General features: G+C 34.6%; 2 protein-coding genes across 3 annotated transcripts in view; both read right to left on the bottom strand.

Annotated features, from left to right (window-relative positions):
• Window positions 1-2133: 2133 nt before the first annotated feature.
• LOC107471210 (uncharacterized) lies at window positions 2134-11157 on the bottom strand. Of its 2 annotated transcripts, none has more exons than XM_052255498.1 (18): window positions 10562-11157; window positions 9724-10243; window positions 9297-9557; window positions 8942-9033; window positions 8323-8532; window positions 7843-8241; window positions 6365-6543; window positions 6190-6283; window positions 6027-6083; window positions 5438-5551; window positions 5222-5293; window positions 4586-4696; window positions 4262-4408; window positions 4030-4158; window positions 3791-3892; window positions 3629-3708; window positions 3160-3285; window positions 2134-2958 (listed from the first exon to the last, which is right to left on the bottom strand). In XM_052255498.1, the coding sequence occupies exons 1-18, from the start codon at window positions 11060-11062 to the stop codon at window positions 2394-2396; spliced, it is 3759 nt and encodes a 1252-aa protein (XP_052111458.1). In that variant the 5' UTR covers window positions 11063-11157; the 3' UTR covers window positions 2134-2393. The 2 variants fall into 2 exon arrangements, with proteins under 2 accessions (XP_052111458.1, XP_015946144.1); XM_016090658.3 differs by having other exon boundaries at window positions 5438-5578.
• A 5524-nt stretch (window positions 11158-16681) lies between these two features.
• Window positions 16682-18482, bottom strand: part of LOC107471154 (transcription factor MYB1-like) — a 4233-nt gene continuing 2432 nt past the window's right edge. The window contains exon 3 of the mRNA XM_016090595.3: window positions 16682-17297. Coding sequence (XP_015946081.1) covers window positions 16682-17297 — 616 coding nt within the window. The remainder of the gene's footprint in view (window positions 17298-18482) is intronic.

The raw sequence follows: 18482 nt of genomic DNA on the forward strand, positions 1-18482 counted from the left end.
AAATAATTTAATAAAGTATATTTTAGTAAACAAAATTTAATAAAAAATAAATTTTTATTAAATGATATTTTTGTAAAAAATATTTTTTTTAAAAAAAAGTGGGTAAAGTTAGTGTTAGTTAACACAAAAAATTTTAAATGGATTAAATATAAGATTTTTTAAAAGTTATATGAGAAGAGAATGTATATTTTACAAATAAAGAGAAGAGAAATATCATTTTAATATCTCTCAACAAAAAAGAATGAAATTTTCTCGGGAAAGTATGAGGAGCCAATAAAATATTTATACAATGTATACAATGGAGGTTTATGAAGTATTAGAGATATAATTATTAGTGTTACATTTTTTCATCAGCTGAAGCTTTTGGGATGAGTGGTATCATGACATGGTATTAAAATGCTAGATCCGAAAAGTCAAGAGTTCGATACCTGATGAACCCAAAAATTAAACTAATTTTTCGAGAAAATGTTTATTATCCCTTGTACTCGATTCATTTCATAACTCAATAGTAGTCCATTGTCTCCCTAGCGGAATCCAATTTTCTCTTATTCATTAATTACAAATTTATTATATTGTAACATGTTTCACGAATCAAAGTGGTTGGTGAATGATGCGAGCAAAATGAATGCATGATTTGATTTGGCTGAATCAAACCGATACAAAGATTGTGAGCAATGATGCTTTGCAATAAACGGAGAATGAAAATGAAATGGTAAAAAAGGAAGGGAATATATATATTTTTTCATATTTTTTTAAAATGAATTGCATGACATATTATTGGTTGCAATGGAATGACAAATATGACCTTATATATATATCAATAACAACTATATTTAAAATTGCAAAATGGTCCAATTTTAATTTCTAAAATTTTGAAACTAAGTTTTTAATTTATAGAATCTAGGAGATTTTAATTTGTCTATCATTATACAATAACATTTTTATAGGTCGTTATAATCAAGTGAGAGAATATGAGAAGACTTCTCATTTTTTTTTACTTTTTTTGATGTGTGACTAACTTCAATACTTCTCATACTTGCAACATTAACAATATTTGTGTATATTTTATATTTTTAATTTATAAAAAAAATGTACATATTTCAATTAATCTTTCAATATATATATATATATATGAACAACATATATAATTTGAAATTTCTTCCTATCATATTTATGTTATTTGAGTTATGAATTTAAGATAATTTTTTAATTTTTTATAAATTAAAATTAAATTTTATAAATAAACTTAATTATTAACGAGTCAAATAATAAAAGGGACTTAATTTTCACATGTTGAACTTGAGCTTACAGCTAGTAGCGAGCAAAAGCAAATGGCAAGTAAGCATCTAGATGGTGACATGGTTTTATGATTTATGATGCTAGCTAAATTTTCATTTGCTTAATTTTTTATTTTATTGTTATTTTATTTTTCTTTCATTATTTTTTTTTTTTTGGTTTTCTACAGTTTCCCCCAACCCGATAGGTCAAGGACTAATCCATCACAATATTGAGTTTCATTTAAGAGTTTGTCGCTAGCCAATGGGTTGCTACAAGGCAGGATTCGAACCCCGACTATTTTATTTTTCTTTCATTCTTTTTTTTAGTATAAACTCTCCTCTTGTTTCTTGGGGTTTTTCCGATAAATGTTTTTTGGAGTGGCCCGATAAATATTCTTGGATTTTTTTTATTTAGCTGCTTCTGTTTTGGATTTTATTTTGGTCAACTCTTGTTTCGGGCATCTAGGCCTAACATCCAACTTGCGCTTTCAGCTTTTATTGAGTACCTAAGCTCACCATCTAGCTTCTACAACCTAGTCAGAACAAACACAAGACAAGCCTCCTACTCATAATGGCTCTAACCTACTGTAGAATCAACTTTTGTGATGTACACATTTGGCGGAGGACAAAACAAAAGAGAACAATAAACTGCATTTATTTTTTAAAACAAGATAGGACAAGACATTGAAAACAGGATAGAACAAGACCCTAATAGACAGAAATACAAAATTGTGTTCTTATATTCTGTTTCATGATAAATTAGAACAAATTATGAAAATCTAATTTATTCTTTTTTTTTTTCATTCAAAAAATTTGAGATGAAAAATATAATAATAAAAAATATAATTATAAAAAATTAACAAAAATAATGAAAAATAAGTTGCCCCTTGTCAGTGTCACCGTGTTTTTCTTGTCAGGATGGACACAAAATATACTAATTCAGTGTCTTTGTCCATGTCTCTTCTGTCAAACACGATTTTGTGTCTCTGTATCCCTATCTCAGTGTCCTGTCTCTGTAAACAAACACAGCCTAAAATCGTTTTCATAAGTAAACAGAACTGCCGGATGGTTAGTTATCTACCTCGTCAATGATATACCAATATACATTGACCCTATTCACATTTTCTTTCCGCTGCCTTTCTTCTTTAGTTTCAAGCTCTTCATGGACAGCACACCAGAAGTGCTCTTACCTTCAAACTTTTTGGTCATCTTTACAACACTTGACATACCCTTTCTCGCTGCAGCACACTGCTGTGGTCGGCGACTCATCATTTTTCTATCAAGTGGCCAGTATGCATATGGTTCGAGCTTGTCTTTCCTCTTCACATCTCCCCTGGCTTTCTTGCTAGTATATTCGTTTCCCGTGTAAGCCCACCCGGAGTCTGATGTTTTCCTTCGCTTCTGGGCTTTAGTTCCACACCTCCCAGACAAGTGACTATCAGGCTCACTCCTAGCATCGTACTCGGGTTCGTCAGGCTTTTCCTTCCTCTGCTTCCCTTCCTGGCGGATAATCAAACGTCCATGGGGATCTAGCTCCATCTCATCATCTTCGAACCTTGATTTCCTTTTTAGATGCTCAGATGATCTCAGAGCAGACCATGCTTTCTTGCGATCAAGCAAATCAAGTGGTTCATCATCTGATTCGTCCTCAGGCAGTTTCTTCTTTAGCCTGATGTTGGACCTATAGACAACCAAAAATTGAGAACAGTCCAATTGAAGTTACAGAACAAATCAAAAAACATTTTGCGGTAATATATTAAGTTAGATCTTACAAAATGTTTGATCTATGTGAATTTAATCATTACATCTTAAAAAAAAATAAGATAATCAGCAAAAGAATCCAGCCAGTAATAAGAATGGACAAGCAGAAGATGCATCCTACCTCACTGAGGTTGCTGCTGATCTGCCCCTGCCAGAGATTGTCTTGGCATTTAGATAGTCCCCATAAGTCCCGTCAATTTCTTCATCAAAATCTGAAAAGATTTTTGTATGATTCCACATACTGTGCCTGAAAATAAGTTTACATATATTTGTCAGACGCATAAAAAACATTGTGCATAATAACAAAAATCACAAGACTAATCACAACTTCAATGCCAAATTAATGCACAAAAATGTTGTTTTAAAATGGTAATTGGTGCATCATACTGGATGTAACTGTTCTAGTTAGTCACTAAACATAACATAAAAGTCCACTTTGCTTTCATATATGCAACAATTATACACACTTGCAAAATGATACTACGTCAATGTGACATTGGGTAGAAATCCAAGAGTCACAAGCATAGGTTTCTGCTGCTGAAACTATTTTCCCTATTCCTAATAATGCAACCAAATACTTTGACTGATACCTGGACTTGGTTGCTTTTGAGAAATGTGTTTTAGTTTCCTCAGATTTAGCACCCCATTTTCTCTTTTTCTGTTCCTGGATCTGTTACGAAATGGATTGAAAATCTCAGAAAAACTCTTCCAAAGGAAGGGGGGGAAAAATACACTATAATGCTTGCCCAAACCTTGCATATGTTGGTAAGAAGTTTCATATGTTCTTTAGGTATGACATCTTTAACAGCACCCAGTCCACACTTTGTGACAAGCATTCCCAAGAGAAGTTTAACCTGCAAAGAATTTGAATGTGTTAGCACTTAGCAGTTTACAGCATGAACAAGCATCTACAAAACGACAGTCATCCATGATAACATATTTACAAAACTGCAGTTTTCCACAAAAATACCACGTAAAATAACCAAGCAACCTTTGCTTTAAAATGATTTTGGGTGCTGTTTTGCCACTTCAACAAAGCCTCCACTATGCTCGGTAGGCGCACTTTTAACTCTTCTGCTTGTGATTTGACTACTAATACCTTCAATAAACCCAAATTTGCCTGCAGCATGACATGAAAAACATACCTAGTCCTGAAGTTTAGCAAAATATCATTTCCTTCAATCATCACTAGCAGGAAATCAATCAGATAGAGAAGGACAAACCTTAATTATCTCTCTCTTTTCTGTTCGGAGTTGGAGCCAGTTGAAATCAGGTAAAACAAGATCAGAGAATTCATATGACAAGCGAGCTAAACTTTTTGCAGTTGCACTTCTCATATGTGAAGTTTGTCCAGCCAGACCCCTAGCAATCTGAGCTCATGAAAATCTCACAAAATCATTACCCAATGAGGGAGAAATATAAATGATGTGTTCAAGACTAAAGAGTGATGAGTTAAATGCTGCACATCACATCAAACAGAGGAAGTGCAGGTGATAGTGATTATTAAGAAACTAAGAAAGATGTAAAAAGCACAAGTCAGATATTACCTTGTCAAAAAACTCATGTAATTTCTCTCTCCCACTTCTCTCCTCATCTCCAAGTACATGACCAATTTGGACAAGTATATCATAAGCCCTGTTCCTGGTTTTTTTATTAACCTGCAAAGATACTCTTCAAAATTTAGCACAACAGCAGTCTTATGAAGGTGAATTAAGAAGCTATTTTCGGGTGAATCTGATGTTCATGCCAAATAGCATTCACAAGTGCTCCATATTCAAAAACACATTGAAGAATAAGCCCCCACTGTTCATTGACATGATCAATCCAAGAACAGCCACAACATATTATAAAAGAAACAGTAGGACCGACGTATTGAATTTGCAGGTGCAAAGACCAAAATGAAAAAAAAATACATTAAAAGAACAAGATTTTATTCAAAAACAGTCAATAACACAACAAAAACAATGTCCACAACATTTGTAATGATAGAAAAAGACCAAATACAAACTGATTAATAATATTTATCAATGCACTGTTGCAACAACGGCTCACATTTAGCATTCAAATAAAACACCACACTCTAGAAGAATGTTGCTTATACCTACATGAACTAGAGGGAAAATTACCAGTTGAAGACATTGCATGCCAACTCATTTTGCAACATTCCACAATTACCACATTACCTCTTTAACAGCAATTATTATTTCGGCAAGTAAAACTTCAACATCTTTTCTCCAGAAGTCCTCCAAACTATCCTGCAGGCAATGCATGCTTTCACATTATTTATGCTTCACACAGTCATGCTAGGTGATGCAACAAACTCTACAGCTTATCAGATGCATCATTACAAAAATAACTCAAGGTAACAAACAAGGAAGCAAAAGCACACTTTTTAATACCTCTGACTTTGAAGCCTGAATTATTAAGAAGTAAAGGCAATCAAGTCTGTGACGTTTGGCAGAAAAATGGCATAAATGAAGAATTTCAACCATCAGCTCAAAAAGTTCCTTCAACTTTGAAGAAACAAAACGATCAGAACTCTGTCAAGAAAAACACAAATCAGAAAGTTTAAGCCAACACTACAACAACAACAACAAAGGCTTGTCCCACTAGGTGGGGTCAGCTACATGAATCAAACGACGCCATTGAGCTCTATCATGTATCATGTCCACAGAGAGACTATCAAAGAAAATATCTTTGCAACACGAAATATAGCTCAGCAGTAAAAACACCAATTGAAGGTAGTTTCTCATGCTCCAAGAAAGAAAACATATAGTGGTGAAATATGTAAGAATCACTCCAACTTAACCATTGGACAGGTAACCAATCTATCAATAATATTATGTATTCCCATCAAATAACAACACTAATTGAAGCAATTTGGCTACAGTGATACAACATCAATACTTTTTTATGAATATGCTTTAATCACATCAACCAGACTTTTTTGGTTAACCAGAAAACCAAATCAAATGTTGTATAGACTACCTTGAGAATGATTGAAAGTGCTTTGTATGCCTTCTTCTGCATGACACCTTCAGCGTCCTGCAATTAATTAGAACTATAATACTTCTAACTTCAAATGTGAAAGGGGGATGAAGGAACTACTATAATAGAACAAAGTTAAATACACTTTTAGTCTTAGTCAGACCTTTAATGCTGGCTTTATTGCATGATATAATGCATCAATCCCTTCATCTGTTAAACCAGGCAACAGGGAAACTGCAAAGTCAATGTACTGTGCCCTGGGATAGAAAGAAATATGTTACAACTTTACGAAATACATCCATATATACACAATTCACGATATAGATGACTATGAATACTTGATAACTACTGAAGAAATTTCTTTTGATGCTTCATCAATCTGCATAGAACTGATATTCTGGGAATTGTCTACTCTGCCGGCCTCTTTAAGGCGTTTTCCAATGTCATTCATTCTGTGGATGAGTAAATTCCCCACAACTGTGTTATCTGCTATGGAAGCAATATCACCAATAGTACGCTGCACATGGACAAAAACCATCTTCATAAACTTGTTGCACCAGCCAAATGTAACAAATAAATTATCCATTCAATTCAAAGACAATCTAAAGACATGTCCACTTAGTATACTCACTAAATGGATACAGCATACCATGAAATATTCATATACCAAACAACCTGTCTATAGAAAGACTAAATAATTAAATAACAGTATGCAGAAAACATGCTTTCATTTTCACACTAGTGGAGGCATATTCTTTGGCACTGACATAAGATGGGTTTGGTAAAGTTTTTGCTTTAAAAGTTGCTTATTTTTCTTGTTTTCTCAAATATGGATTTTCAAAAGTTGTAGCAAATATATTTGGTAAAACAAAAACAAAATAAAAGTCTCCTTTAATAAGCACATGCTATAATAATAGTGTTTGGGTGAGCTTCTAAGAAAAGATCTTTTTTCGAGTTATCTTTTTTTAAAAGATCTTATAGAGAAGTAAAAGTAATTTTATGTTTGGATATCTCATGTAAAAAGGTCTTTTTATCTATCAATTATGTTTGGGTATAACAATATAAAAGTACTTTTTGTTTATTTATTACATAAAAAACATATTTTTTTTAAGGAAAAAAGATCTTTTAAAAAAAGATGTAAATTACAGCTTCTCAAAAAAGATCTTTTTTTTATTTTACTAGTGCTTTTACTTTTACTACTAGAAATTTGCCAAACACGTTAAAAAATAAAAAAAAAGATCTTTTTTTAACAAAATAATGGCGCCCAAACATGCACTAAATAGTTAGAAATATCCAGATATTCATTAACATATAGGATTTTATATTAGTGTCTTTAATTTTGAAAGGGACAAGCAAGCTTCGAAAAGTATTTTCACAGATCCTTGCAAAAGCACCCCAAATTTTTTAAAATTGAAAGCAAAGGCACATGACCTTGTTGTTTTTACTACACACAGCGTATTAATTAATGCTTTTGAATAGCCCAGATATTTCTCCAATAAACATACAGTCTCTATCACTCATATCAAGTGATTGTACAGAAGAACATAAATGCCAAAACCAAGTTACACAAAATAAGGATACCCTATGAGCATTACATGGCAAACAAAGAATCGGAATATTCTAGAACAAATAAATTATGATAATGATGAATATCACATGTAGCCAGCAGTGGGAAGTATCACAGACCCACCACATAAGCAGAATGTCTACGTCTAATTATAAATTATCTTCTATGCTGCGATCCACTAGGGATGCATAACTACTGCAAACCTGCTAAACACTGAAAAAACAATTCCCAATTTACAAAGTTTAGTACCTGTAAACAACCACCATCATCTTTTGAAGGCTTCAGGAATACGTCTGCCAGAGCAACTAGTAAGTGCTTTGCAGATGACTTCAGCACGTTCAAATTGTCCCTGGCAACCTGTTGCGAATAACAGACAAGACTTTGTTTGTCTATATCTTGCCCATTAAAATCTGTGTTATTTGCTTCCACAGCATTCTTGTTTTGCTGAATCAGAAGCTGCAAGCTATTGCATATTATTCCGCGAACCTCAGGTTCCTCTTTTATCTCTCTGCATAAATGTCCTTGCAGATTCCCGAAACATTCAGCAGTGTCAACAGGAAAGTTGCAAAACGAAGGCAGCAAAGACCACAAAGTGTAAGCAAGGGCATCTGCATTCCTTGATGAAACCTTGAAACCTTGCTTCTCAAGCTGCACAGCACAGAAAGTAACAAAAATCTCTGCAGGAGACTAATACTGCAACTCATAAATAAATAATAAATTGTTTCCCACCTTTCGAGCCTTCTCCTTTATACGTTCAATCATGGGCAAAATTTCTTCTTTAAAATAATTTAAACGTGCACCAATAATATACTGTTTCAGGATTGGAAACAGCCAGATATTCGCATCCAACAAGTCTTCAGCTTCCAAATTCAGAGGTATAAAGGACAGCAATCCGTCAGGTCCCATTGCAGCAAGAGCTGATCCAAAGCATTCATGCAACTACAAGATGTAGAATGTACTATACATAAGTAATCAGTTGCCCAAAGAAAACTATAACATAAAAAATAGTTCCAGAATCTTAACAACATACTAATGGGCGAATAGACTAAGAAAGGAATTGAGAAAAAAAGGTTTGCTCCCAATTCTTGAACAATCATAATAAATATATAAATCAACAGAAGTTTGCAGCACATAGCAGCTATTCTGTTATTTGCTAAGCACGCAATCATCAGCATTGACAGCACCAAATGTCCCTATTAATACTAATTACAAGGGCAAACCTAGAAATGAAACGGTTGCTAAAACCAACCCAGTCACTTTAAAAACCTTCAATATTATAACAGAATACAAAATATATCCAACTCTTTCCTGGTCAACTCTAATAGAAAACCATTCAAAAATAGGATACCTGCTTCTTAAAGGGAAAATCTCCTTCATGCAGCTTTTGCACATCTACCAAGTTCTTGAGTATTCCTCTCATAAAATAAGGAGAACTGTTTCCTGTATTGATGATAGCAAAGTCCCAAATATAAGTAATTTGCAGTATATACATTATTTTAAGAACAAGATTACAAAATTGACTCAAAAACAGAGGTGAGATAAATATCGACAATTTAATCACACCATCCATGATCTAGACAAATTAAATCATAATTATAATTGTTAAATTAGAAATAATACTCCCTGGCCTCTTAGTCTAATCAACGACAAAAAGAGGTCGTCAGTGCAAAAAGAATAATGGGATCTCACAGCAAACAAAGTACCTAATTTATTAAACATAGCTGAAACAACTTGTAATACTCTGTCCCAGACAGAACTATAGCGATAATCAAGTAAGCTCTCAACAATTGCACAGATTTTTTCAATAATGGTTGGTCCTGACTTCCACGATCCTCTGTCCTCACTAAAAGAGATCTGATCCACTCCCTCCTTAATCAAACATGCATCAATACAAGAGTTAATCATGCTCTTAAAGGCATCAGTGGCTGCATATATTGCCTCTTCATGATCAGATGCCAAAATATCTGCATATTCAAAGGGAAAAAAACAATACTTGAGGAAGTACCTTTCGAAACAGGTAAGCACATATGAACACACATGCGTGCACAAACCATGAACGCAAACAGAGAGCATTAAGAAGTTCAACATAATTAAATCATTCAAAAAGGAAAAGTGGATATGATATCTTACCTTTGAGAGCATTAAAGACAAGAGGGAGCTTAACCACACATATTTGTCTTTTGAGCAAATAAACTTTATTCATTCCAGTAGCGAGCAAGCGAGCAGTAAATGTCATTCCCTCTCTGGAAGTCTCATTTGATGAGATAGAATGAGCCAACAAGCACAACAACTCAAGTAATGGGTCGGGCAAAACTTCTGATGTTGGGTAAAGACAAAGAAAACTCAAGCCATCTGTTATGCGCCTTGTGACTAGAGGTTCATGCAAATCCAAGAGAATTTTGTAGTTCTCAAGAATGCTGGTCTTGTCTTCCAGCGACACAAAGGGAAGACTCTCTTTCAAAGCATCAAGAATATACAGAACCTGCTGAGCTCCCACAGTTCCTTCACTAGCATTAGCATCTGCTCTACGAGCCGGCAGAGAAAAACTTTCCAGAAGTTTTTTTACTCCCTCACTTGCGGAGGCCAAGAGGGAAGAGTTTTGGAAGTTTAGCAAGACATCACGAAGATACAAATGAGATTTCCTTCTAACCTGATAAAAGATTTAGTTAGCATACACAAGATTCAACTATGCACCGCAGTTTAGCAAGCATTCAGTATCCTTAATAATCAAGAACAGAAGAAGAAATCTAAAAGCAGAACAAAAGCTATATGCAAGACCCAACCATAGGTAATGTACAATTCTTATTAGAATAGGATCAACTAAGCATAAAAGTTGCAAGAACTTGGGGACATCGCCAACAATATCCTCATCAATGTGAAACCTTTATCATGGTATTATCACTCCCATATCCATTGATTTTCACAAACTGAACATTCGGTTTTTGAAGTCACAGAGAAGGTAATATACCTGAGGTCGTGAATCAGTAAGGAACCCCAACAGCACAGTGAACAACGGAGACACGTCGGACCAATTCACACCGTCCCTTCTAATCAACAAATGCGAAAGGCACGTCAATCCTGAAATCATGACACTCTCTGATTCCCCCAACGACCGTAGAACTCGCACCACCAGCTCCGACAAGAACTCCCTCTGCTTCTTCAGCACCGCAGCGGGCACTCTCGGGATGAGGAGGGATATAACAGTGAGGAGGGCGCCGATGACGTGGCTGGGAGGGTTGGGTTCCATTGATATGCGGTCCAGGGAGGAGCATGCGGCGCCAAAGTAAGCGACAGGGAAGGACGCGAGTTTTTGTTCCTTGAGCTCCTGAGACATAGCCCCGATTACGGCGCAGAGATGCAAGTGGCTTTCCTTGGTGGAACCGGAGAAGCGAGAGAGGATGGAATAGCAGAAATCATCGTTTGAACCTTCCCCGAAGAAGGATGGTGCATCCATGTCGAAGTCGTCCATGGAGGATGATGTAATAGGACTAGTTGCTGGAAAGTGCAGTGAAACGCTAGGTCCGACGGCAGTCACGGCACAAAGGTTTATGCACTCAAGGTCAAGTAGGGGTTCGGCGCCATACTCGAAAAAAGATTTTGTTTTAATGATATTTTTTAAAAAAATCTTTTACAAAACTAAAAATAATTTTATATTTAGATATATTATATAAAAAGATTTTTTTTATTTATTAATTATATTTAAACAAAATAAAATAAAAAATATTTTTTTATTCACTTATTATGTAAAAAAAATTTAAAAAAATAAAAATCTTTAAAAAAATATAAATTATAATTTTTTAAAAAAATACTTTTTAAAATAATTATCAATTTATTTTTTGGTTGCCCACGGTATCCCCACCAAAGACTAATCCGTCGCGGATCAGAGCTCTATTTAAGGGTCTGCTGTTGGCCAAAGGATTGCTGCATGCACAAGGCGAGATTCGAATCCCCGACACTTGCTTAAGCGACCAACCCAAGTTGGTTAAATTATTATCAATTTAATTACGCCTAAACAAGCCGTAGTTGAGGTGAAAGAGTTTTTTCCAATAAAGAGTTTTTTTTTTGTCACGAATCGGTGGGCCAAAACACCCGAACCCAAGCATCACTCTCTTTCAATTAGAATCGGAAATAAGCCAATAAGCTAAAGTTGACTCACGAAAATTGAGCTCGACTAACAGTTCAACTCATTAACAATCGAGTTTATTTTTTAAGTTTAAGCTCGACACATCGAAGGCTCACAAATATATATATATATATATATAATTCAGTTGGCTTACGAACTAATGAGTTGAGTTTATCCAAACTTAAGTTTGGCTCATTTAATTTATGAGCTCAATTCCAAACTCAAGCTTGGTTCACTAACTCATAAGCTCAAGTTATCGAGCTATTAATGAGTTGAGTTCGAGCTGGCTCATGAGCTAACTTGACTCACTCTGAGCCCTACCTCTAATACTTCCTAATGATATTCTAAGGCCATATTTGGGTGAGCTTTTAAAAGAAGATATTTTTCGAGTGATCTTTTTTAAAAGATCTTTTAAAAAAGTAAAAATAATTCTATGTTTGAATATCTCATGTAAAAAGATCTTTGTATTTTTTATTTTTTATTTATCAATTATATTTGGGTATAACAATTATTCATACCTTGACCCAACAAATAAAAGCCAGACCCAATAAAGACAAAAAGACCCACTAACAAAGTGACCCCTCACAATAATCCCGGCCTCTTTAAAGAGGTCGGACATCAACAATAAGTCCCAGCTCTGCTTGAAATAACAAGTAACTGCCTCCGGATATCTCTCTTTACGTCTAGAAGGGAGATCTTAACAAACCCCCAAGATAGAAAAAGTGCTTATCCATCAGAAAAGGTGGAACTACTCCAAAGAAGGTAGTTATTGAACCTACTATAAATATATTGGCACCCCCAAGTATAACTCTCATTCTAATCTACTAAAAACCTGCCTAAAACCCTTACTAACTTAAGCATCGAAGTCTCTTATAGGTACCACTCCCAATCTCCTCACGAGAAACTCGGACAAGTGGCACCTCGACACCAAAGAGGTTGGACGCTACCATACTAAGGGATCTGGACCTCACGTTCAGGCCCAACTCAACGTTTCAGGTAACTCTCGGAACATTGGTGCCGTTGTCGGGGACCTGGAATTCTCCCTTTGACAAATGGCGGACCACGAGCATAAAGATGGTCACACGGCATCTGAATCTGAGCAAGAAGCTCAGCCAGAAGGTTAGGCCCTCTTGCTTCCTCCTCCACCACTACACCAAGGCCCTCATGGGGAAGGAACCTCTGAAAATCCTCAACCAAGGAGGATCCATCCCGAGGTCTACCATCCCGAGGATGAAGACCGTCCTTATACAACTGAGATCCAGAACCTGGTTCATGGCCAGGGGGATCGGCTGCAACAGCTCGAACACGAGGCTAAACGACAATGGAAAGCAGAACCGGAATTGTAAAGAGAATTAAGACGACGGAAGGAGTTAGAAGACAAGCTCCGAAAATCGGAAGCTGATCTACAAAGAACGAATAACCGGGCAGAACGCAACAAAAGTCACCTGGGAGGAGAAGATCCGTTTACAGAAGAGATCATGAAGGCTAAGGTTCCTAGGAACTTCAAATCACCCGACATGGACCTCTATGACGGAACGTTCGACTCGAGCCACTATCTCAGTAACTTTAAAAGTAGAATGTACCTGATCGATGCCTTTGACGCCACCCATTGCAAAGCCTTTCCGACTACCTTGACCAAGGCGGCCATGAAGTGGTTTGATAACCTGTCACCCAAATCGATAACCTGCTTCGATGATCTGGCTAGAAAATTTCTTATTAGATTCTCCATAAGAAAAGCCCTCTGTGAGACTGTGACTACATGGAAAGGTTTAATAAAGCTTGTTTGGAGATCCAAAATCTACCAACCGAAGCTGTAATCATGGGCTTGGTCAATTGCCTCAAAGAAGAATCATCCTCCCAGTCAACATCTAAACGACACCCAACTTCCTTGAATGAAGTCCAAGAAAAGGCAGAGAAATACATAAACATGGAAGAAAATTCTCGACTTAGAGAACCTCTCCTGCGAACAAACCTGCCCTACTACCAAGCTCAGGACAAAGAAAGAGAACCTAAGAAAAAAGAGGAGCAAAGTGCTGAAAAGCCCCGAACGTACCATAACTACACTCTTCTAAGGGTTTTTCTAGTAGATGTTTACCGTGAGATATGCCACACAGAGAAATTTCCACCTTCTCGTCCAATTAAGCATAAGAAAGATGGAAGTCGGACTAAATATTGTGAGTACCATAAGCTGTACGAGCATTTCACTAATGAATGCTACGACTTAAAGAATGTCATCAAAAAATTGGCCAGAGAAGGCTGACTCGACAAATACCTAGCGGACAGGTCGGACGACCCAAGGAAGAGAAGACGACACGAAGAAGGAGGATGGCCCAAACGCCTTCCTAACACTCAAGAATGACACATACATATCATCAATGGTGGATTTGTGATGCGTGAGCATCTTGTACCATTTTCCCCTTCATTTTCTAGTTGTTTTTAGTTAGAAATTATTAAGTTTTATTATATTTTAGTGCAAAAATTCTCTTTGGATGCAACTTTGAGTTGTTTTGGTATTTTTATTATTTCAGGTGAAATTCGGGTGAATTTGGTAGAGTTTTGTGCAAAAACAAAGGAAGAAAGTAGATGCTATCAACCCTAACCTCCCTGTATTCCAATGAACATAACTTGAGCTAGAAATGTCCAATTAATGCGGTTTGAACGGTGTTGGAAATACAACTTCTAGAGCTTTCCAACATTATATAATATAGTTTATACTTTTCTTCTGGAATCACAGCTAATTTTGGCACTAAACGCCGAGTTTGGCGTTTAGCGCCTAAGAAAGACAAAACCAGTGCTAGAACTTTCCCCTTGTCGGCGTTAAACGCCAGAAAAACGCCAGATACGGGTCAAACTCACTCAAGGGAGTATCTTTAGTGGGATTTAGCTTTTAATTATTATCTTTTATCTTATTTTAGTTTTTTTTTTACAAACAAAATCTTTTAGCTTTAGAATTGAATATTTTATTTTAGTTTCAAATTAAATTAGGTTAGAATAAAAGGAAAAAGATTCACCCTTTAGGGGAGATTTGGATCTTCTCTCTTTCGCACGTTTTTCAGAACCCTAGTTTTCTCTGTAGGTCATGAGTAACTAAACCTCCTTGGTTAAGGTTAGGAGCTCTATTTATCTCTATGGATTAAAACTATTGCTTTTCAATTTTAATTAATGTATTTATTCAATTTCAAGGATTGTTTCATTCTTAATCTTATGAATCTGGATGGAACGAGAGTACGACCCTTATTTTACACGAGTTCTTGTGATTTTCAAGAGAGTTATCCGCTTGAACAACAGCTTGAAAACAAATTCCTCCTAAATTGCTAATTACATGAACTAATTGGGATATGTGACATATATCCTTCTAGCTTTGGGTGCTTAGGATTTTTGTGACCACAAACTAGTTTTGAACTTAACCCTCTAATCGGAATTAAGTGACCACGAAAGTGGCAGTTTATAAAGGTTAGAAGAGGCTAAATCACTAAGAGATTATGGTTTAGACATTTACAGTTTGCCATGGAATGAATCTTGCATTGTTAAAATAGTTTGTAAGAACTTTTAATCCAGAAAAGTAAACATCTCCGAAACCTTAACTATTTTCTCTCACTGTTTCACACCAAACATTTTATTTGCTTTCTTTACTCTTTTTGTTATTGCTTCATGCGAATTTCAACCATCAAAACCTCTTTTCGTTCGCCTAACTAAGTCAGTTGGATAACTATTGTTGCTCAGTCCGACAATCTTTGTGGGATAGACCCTCACTCACCTGAAGTATTACTTGGATGATCCGGTGTACTTGCCGGTTAAGTTGTGGAAATTCTAAATCCCGCAAGTTTGCAGGAGGAGGAATATAAAAATCCTCACAACACCTCAAGAAAGTATATCAAATCGGGGAAGACAGTCAACTGACCAACCTGCCCACCATCTCTTTCACTAAAGAAGATACTCAGCGCGTATTACGTACCGGGCATGATGATCTAGTGGTAATAACCATGATCCTAGCAAACGCTAACCTTTACAAAACTTTGATAGATCAAAGTTGCTCAGTTGATATTTTATTTAAATCTGCTTTTGACAAACTCGCTTTTTTTTTAAATACATAAATATCTTTGGAGATCTAAATCCTAGTAGATGGCGAATACAGTCCCTGTTATCCCGCCGTCGATACGGAAAATTTCTGAAAGCGGGTGCTCTCATCCCTACGACGACTTGTTGCCATCCCTAATTGTTGTTTGGGCGAAGCTCTTAAACAAATAAAAATATCGTTGTTGTTAATGTTGATGAATAGGAATTGAAGTATCAATTATATGAATTCACTTTGCTTTTTCATTGGATCATCGGAAGAAACGTGCTAGTTACCATTAGTTTGATTTTTAATGTGCTTTTAACGTAAAATTTTTAATGTTTCTAATTTTATGTCATCCATTGGTTGAATTAATTACCACATGTTGATAAGCCTAAAGATTGTTAATCATTGTGTAAAGTAAAGGGAAAATATTTGGTAAAAAAAAAATCAGCCAAAAATAATTTTAATTTGTTTTATTTAATATTTATTAATTATTATGATAATTAATAAATATTAAATAAAATTATTTTTAGGTTTTTTTGTTTTTTTAATATTATCAAAAATTTTATAACTATATATATATATATATTTTTTATTTCAGTTTTGGTGGATAAGGAGCTTCATCAATCGGGAAGAGGTAGGAAAGGATTCTCAATCCGGAGCCATATGCCCCTGATGGGACAGAGTCCATGAAGTCGATAAAGAGTTCAAAAGCTCCCAAACAGCACCAGATTGTTTCGAACATCTCCGCTAGGATCATGAAGGAAGCTTTAATTCAGCAGAATATAGATGACTACTCAAATAACCAACTTATATTAGCAAATAATTATTCGTCGTCTTAAATAATTATCAGAATAATTATCAATCGTTATACATGCAATAATTCATTAGCAATTAAAAAAACAAAATTATTGTGGATCCCACAAATTGATATCAAGAAGGATATCACTCCAAGTTTGACCATGGACATTAATAAGCATATCGTGGTCAGCATCAGAAGCGTCCTTCAAGAAGTGATCATCATTATGAGCATCCCAATTGAAGTCAGGTAAAAGCAGCTTCCAGTCTTCTTCTTCTTCTTCTTCCTCAGCACCTGAGACTGAGAGTAAGCATCCGTCGTTCAACTTCTCTTCATCCCCTTTGCCACCGTTCTTGTTCCGACACGTGTTCCCATCATCACATCCACCACCAGAACCATTATTATCATTATTATTATTATTATTATCGGTGCACTCTTCTTCTGCCTTGGCCCCATCCCTCTGCTTGTTATTATTATGATAACCACTTGTAGATGTTTTCTTTAATAATAACCATGGCGATGCTTTCGAGAAAGTTCGGGGATGAGGTTTTATTACCTGATGATTAATATGGTCATGACGTTTCACTGTCGTCACCACTGATGAAGGAGAGGGTACTGATGATGATGATGAAGTGTGCTTATTATTCCTTCGAACATAGGTGTTCCAGTAATTCTTCACATCGTTTGGCGTTCTTCCCGGAAGTCTTCCAGCAATTAAGGACCATCTACATGTTGTTATTCATATTAATCCATCAGTGCATAAATAAACTACCATTGCTTAGTCAAACTAAAACCAGAAGATGAAGATGAACTTCACGTTTAGCTACGCGCAAAACAATAATAACAGAAAGGTGAAAACTTCAATGCAGTTGTATATAAAATTCATAGTTAAAAACCGTTAGACCATAATTTAATTAAATTTATTAAATTATTTATTAATTTCATATGAGTCTTGTCATCCAAAAAATGGTATAAGTGATGAATCACGTGTACATTGTGTTTTTAATTTTTAAAATTTTGGTTAAAAAAAATAAGGATAATAAATTTTTTATTTTATTTTTTCTTTTATAAAATTGTACACATTAAAAATATTGAATAAAAATAAAATTGAAAAACACAAATCAAACATATCTCAGTTTTTTTCTTCAACAATAAACTATTTTTTAATTTTAATTAATTTTATTCGTCAATTATTTTATTAGCTAATTATTAATTTAAAAAATGTTGATTCCTTAACAAAATCATATAGATGAAAAGAAAAAAAAAAAACCTATTTTTCATGTCCATTACTAGAAGAGTCTTTTAAAAAAATTAATTAAATGATAAGCTAAAAGGTTGTAATTGTATTATTAAAATTTAATTATAAAAAGGTTATAATTAGTTGTATTATATTATCTCAAGAATTATTATGAGTATGTTACTACACACTTACAGGACTTTCTTATTACTTATTAGAGTTAGGTTTGGTTTGATAAAATTTTTATTTTTTGAAATTAGTTTATAATGTTAGATGCAATAAATATATAATTTTAAATATTATATACATAATAAATAAAATAATTTTAGATTTATTATCTTTTTTATCATTACTCTTTTGATAAATACAAGTAAATTTCAGAAAGATTTATTTTAGATATTTTTAAAAATATTTTTTTTATTTATAACATAAAATAAAGAGTCTGTGCTTTTTTCCTTTTCTATTTACTATACCTTTTATTATTAAATAATTTTGCTTTAGAATATAAATGAAAAATTAGATTAATAAGCGTGTCTAGGATTAGGGCATAATATGTCCATTAATTTATTTTTTAACCAATTTATTAGGCATCACCGCTGCCGGTATGAGTGGCTTATAAATCATTATATCATCTCAGTAGATCTTATATTTCTTGTAAGTTGTAACTAGTTTT

The sequence above is a fragment of the Arachis duranensis genome, chromosome 10 (assembly GCF_000817695.3).
Source record: "Arachis duranensis cultivar V14167 chromosome 10, aradu.V14167.gnm2.J7QH, whole genome shotgun sequence".
Lineage (NCBI taxonomy): Eukaryota > Viridiplantae > Streptophyta > Magnoliopsida > Fabales > Fabaceae > Arachis > Arachis duranensis.